Here is a 4,628-nt window from a genome sequence, read left to right as displayed (position 1 = left end):
TCTCCGGTCTGATAATGCACCAGAGTTAGCTTTCACTGAATTCTTTGCCTCCAAAGGTATTCTACATCAATTTTCATGTGTTGAAAGACCTGAACAAAACTTAGTAGTTGAGATAAAATACCAACATTTGTTAAATGTTTCAGCCTAGATTGCCTATTGCCTTCTGGGGAGAATGTATACTACTGCATCATACTTGATTAATAGAATTCCATCAACATTCTATCTTGGCAAACTCCTTTTTATCGATTAAATGGTAAAAATGCTGATTATCATTCACTTCGCGCATTTGGTTGTCTATGTTTTGCCTCTACTTTATCTTCCCACAAATCAAAAAGTTTCATCCAAGAGTCGTTGTATCTGTCTTTTTGGGATATCCTACAGGAGTCAAAGGCTATCGCCTATATGATATTGAAAATAAGAAATTCTTTATATCTAGAGACATTTTTTTTAATGAAAACATCTTTCCTTTCCATCAGATCAGTTCTCAAGAGGAAGTTATTGACTCTTTTCCTAACTTGCTTTTACCAGTACCTTTTAATTTCTCAAGGAGTTCTTCCGATCACATCATCACTCCATCATCTAATGATATTGTACCTAAGGTGAATGATGTAGTTGGTGATCATCCTGAGGTGAATGATGCAGTTCGTAATCATCCTGATGTGAATGATGTAGTTGGTGATTATCCTACTGCTAATTATAATGGTTCTACAAATGATTCTACCAATGAGGATCATCAGCATCTCTCTAATTCTCCCAATAATGATAGTCTAAATAAGCAGCCCTCCCTCCCCTCCCCCCCTCCCCCCCCCCCCCCCCCCCCAAATCTACATCTACAAGAACAACCAAACAGCCTTCATATCTTCGTGGTCATCACTGTAACCTACTGTTACATAAACAACCTACACAAACATCTGTAAAATTTTCACTGCAAAATGTCCTATACTATGATACGTTGCACTCCTCCTATAGACATTTTGTGCTGGATGTTTCTTCTACTTATGAACCAACATTTTACCATCAAGCAGTTCCTCATGTACATTGAACCATAAAAAATGAACTTTTTGTTGTGGAGACTAATAAGACTTGGTCTATAGTTTCTTTACTTGCTTGGCAACACTCAATTCGATACAAATGGATATATAAAGTCAAGTATAAAGCAGATGGAAGCATTGACCAATACAAGGCTCGTTTAGTGGCGAAGGGGTATACATAGCAAGAGGGACTTGATTACATCGAAACCTTTTCCCCTATTGCCAAACTTGTAAGTGTCAAGGTTCTCCTCACTCTTGCAATCTCCAAAAATTGGCCCTTGGTTCAGCTAGATATCAATAATGCTTTTTTACATGGAGATTTAGTTGAAGAAGTATATATGGACTTGCCATTAGGAACACAATGTTGTTCACAACCAGGGGAGCATTTAGTTTATCATTTACACAAGTTTATTTATGGGTTGAAAGGTTGAAACAAGCCTCTAGGCAATGGTTTGACAAATTTTCAAAGGCTCTCATTTGCTTTGATTTTCTCAGTCTAAATCAAATTACTCATTGTTCATTCGAGGCTTTGGAGACTTTTTTATAGCCTTACTAGTGTATGTGGATGACATAATAATTACCGGTGCTTCATTATCAATGTTGAATCAGTTGAAAGACCACCTTCACAGTACCTTCAAATTAAAAGATTTGAGCCCTCTTCAGTATTTCTTAAGTCTGGAAGTAACAAGATCTTCAAAAGGTATTGTTTTATCACAATGCAATTATGTTCTACAATTTCTGGACGATAATGGTCTTCTTGTTTGTAAACCAGCTACATTGCCCTTTGATCCAAATTTAATGCTCAGTTCAGAGGCTGGTACTCTCCTATCTGATGCCACAGTGTATCAAAGATTTATTGGACGTTTATTATACTTGACTATATCTCGTCTTGACATATCCTTTGTTGTCCATAAGCTCAGTCAGTTCGTTGCTTAGCCAAGAAAGCTTCATCTTGATGCTACTTTATCATTACTCAGATATTTGAAGGCTTCTCCGGGACAAGGCATCCTTTTACAACCTGTTCCTTCTTTTCAATTGAAAGCTTATTCTGACGCTAATTGGGGATCCTGCCCTGACTCAAGGAAGTTCGTTTCTGGTTTCTGTATATTCTTGGGACAATCTCTCATAAGTTGAAAGACTAAAAAGCAATCCACTAATTCAAGATCTTCTATGGAGGTTGAATATCGAGCATTGACAACTACAACAAGTGAATTATTGTGGATTAGTCAACTTCTCATGGATCTTTCAGTTTCTACCACTCATCCTTATTGATATACTGTGATTGAGTTGCTGTCCATATTGCAGAAAATCCAGTGTTACATGAACAGAAAAAATACATAGAAATCGATTTTCACTTTATTCATGACCATATTGTTCGTGGCACTGTCAACCTTCTTCAAATTCGGTCACATTTGCAGTTAGCCGACGTCTTTACCAAGGCTTTACCAGCTTCTTCTTTTTTCCTTAATGTCCAAGATGGGAGTCATTGATGTATCCCTTCTATTTTGAGGCGGAGTATTAGACTTGGTTAAAAAGTCTATTGAAAAGTTGTTAATTTGTTTATCTTGCTTCCACGTGTATTTCCTTTCCTCTTTGCCAATATAAAGGCATTCTCATATATGAATAAAATAAGCAAGATTTACTTACTCTCTTGCTCAACAAACTTCTTCTTCCCCAAAAGTGAAGACTCCTTCAACTCCCAATTCTTTAATGCCCAAATCCAATCCCTTCAATCTTCTATTTAAACCCCGCTCTTCTTCAAACTTCAATCAACCAATCGCCATGTTAGGTTTCATTTTCCTCAATTCGCCCGTACGATTCCTCCGGATCCTCCTCTTTTACCTCAACCAAGCCATTCTCGCCGTCGCCACTCTTTTCCGCCGCGGATCCCTGCCAGAATTTGACAACTCCGACGCCGGAACTCTGCTCGTGAGAACCTACGAAGAATTGCAGAGGAACGATGATGATCGACCGAAGGAAGAGGAGATTTGCTCAATATGTTTGATGGAGTTCGCGAGAGAAGATTCCGTGTACGAATTGCCGGACTGTAAGCATGTTTATCATTTCAATTGCATCGAGAAATGGCTGGAGAGGAATCGCTTCACTTGTCCGCTCTGTAGATGCTTCTTCTTCAACATCAAGAATCGCCATGAGAAGAAGAATAACACCAACCTCTGCTTCGTCGTTCCTGATAATCCTTCCTGCCTCTATTATTTCTTGCAGTGATTTCTGTTGATTAATTGTTTTTGACTTTGGAAATTGCTGATGGTTCAATTTCCAATTCCTTTTGTGTAAAAATCAAGGAGAGTTGTTTCTTGTGATTGAATTTTAATTCGGAAATTCTTCTGGAAACTCATTCTTTATTAGTTTTATCAATGCTTTACATTATGACATTTATGAAATGAAATACATTAAAGGATGAATGAGATTCATAAATTAATTAATACGAAAAATATCTGGTCTATAGTTTTTAGTATAGTTTTTAAATAAGCTCGAGTATAAGTTTTCACCCATGCTCATTAGTTATCACTTATTTTAGAATATTTTTTAAATAATGTTATTTTAATAAGTAATGACAAAATAGGATTGAGGGGATAGAAAAAAAAAATAGAGTTTGTATAATCGTGGACTGGGTACACGATTAGGAAAAATGTGTACCGGTTTACCCTGAATTAGGTATGCTGTTTACCCTACCCTGAATCGTGTACTTGATCTAGGACTTACACTCCACATGGCTGTCATGTTCCACCTTTTGCCACATTGCAAGATAATAATCATGTACCTAATACACATAATAATCATGTACCTAATAAACGTGTACGACAAATGGCCGAAAAAAATATAGTGTGACATAAAAATATCAATGGTAGAATCGAACCATGACATGTGAAATGCAAACAGTGGAAGTACGGTTGCAAATAGAATGTCAATTATAGACGCGTGTGACAAGCAAAGTTTTTGGTGATTAGAAGAACTCATACGCATAGCTTCTATATTGGTTGAATGATGTTGTGCACTAACTATTTTTTTAGTGGAGTTTTCTAGTCATTTAGCCTTGCAATAGAAGGTTTCAAATATTGTAGGCCATTGATTCAAATAACGGGACTCATCTCTGTGGCAAGTACAAGGGAAATTGTTGACAACCTAATCTATTAACTCAAATGTGCATATATTTTTCCTTTCTTTTGCTATTATTGAAGAAGAGAGTACATCTAGTTGATCATGATTTCTATCTGCATTTCGAGAATATATAACCCATTATATGCTTAATTTTTATAGACGTAGAAGTATTCTAGCTTTAGTTAACAATGAGAAGATTGTTGGGATTGATGTCCTAAATCTCGTGGGTCCTGTAGTTTATAATTGTAATGTACAAACAATTTATTTATCTAATAAAATTAGAGGTATTTTATTTGAATTTAGTAGCATTAGCCCACAAAACCAATAAACTAAGATCCAATGTTATCTTCTATAACTTAAACATGTATGCGGAGACATATAAGTGGATCATTGTTTAAAGGATAACCTAAATGGTCAGTAGTAGATGGATAAGGTTGGGTAACTTATCCTGGTGGCACTACGAACACGACCCATTTT

At 36.3% G+C, this 4,628-nt stretch overlaps 1 protein-coding gene across 1 annotated transcript; it reads left to right on the top strand.

Moving 5' to 3' along the window:
* The first annotated feature begins 2,813 nt into the window (after nucleotides 1–2,813).
* LOC120089014 (probable E3 ubiquitin-protein ligase RHA4A) lies at nucleotides 2,814–3,257 on the top strand. Its single transcript, XM_039046450.1, has one exon. It carries the CDS (start codon nucleotides 2,814–2,816, stop codon nucleotides 3,255–3,257), a length of 444 nt encoding a protein of 147 aa, XP_038902378.1.
* The last annotated feature ends 1,371 nt before the right edge of the window (nucleotides 3,258–4,628 follow it).

The sequence above is a fragment of the Benincasa hispida genome, chromosome 10 (genome assembly GCF_009727055.1).
Source record: "Benincasa hispida cultivar B227 chromosome 10, ASM972705v1, whole genome shotgun sequence".
Lineage (NCBI taxonomy): Eukaryota > Viridiplantae > Streptophyta > Magnoliopsida > Cucurbitales > Cucurbitaceae > Benincasa > Benincasa hispida.
The sequence above is the reverse complement of the archived record's forward strand: the minus strand, read 5'-3'. Positions and strand labels throughout refer to the sequence as shown.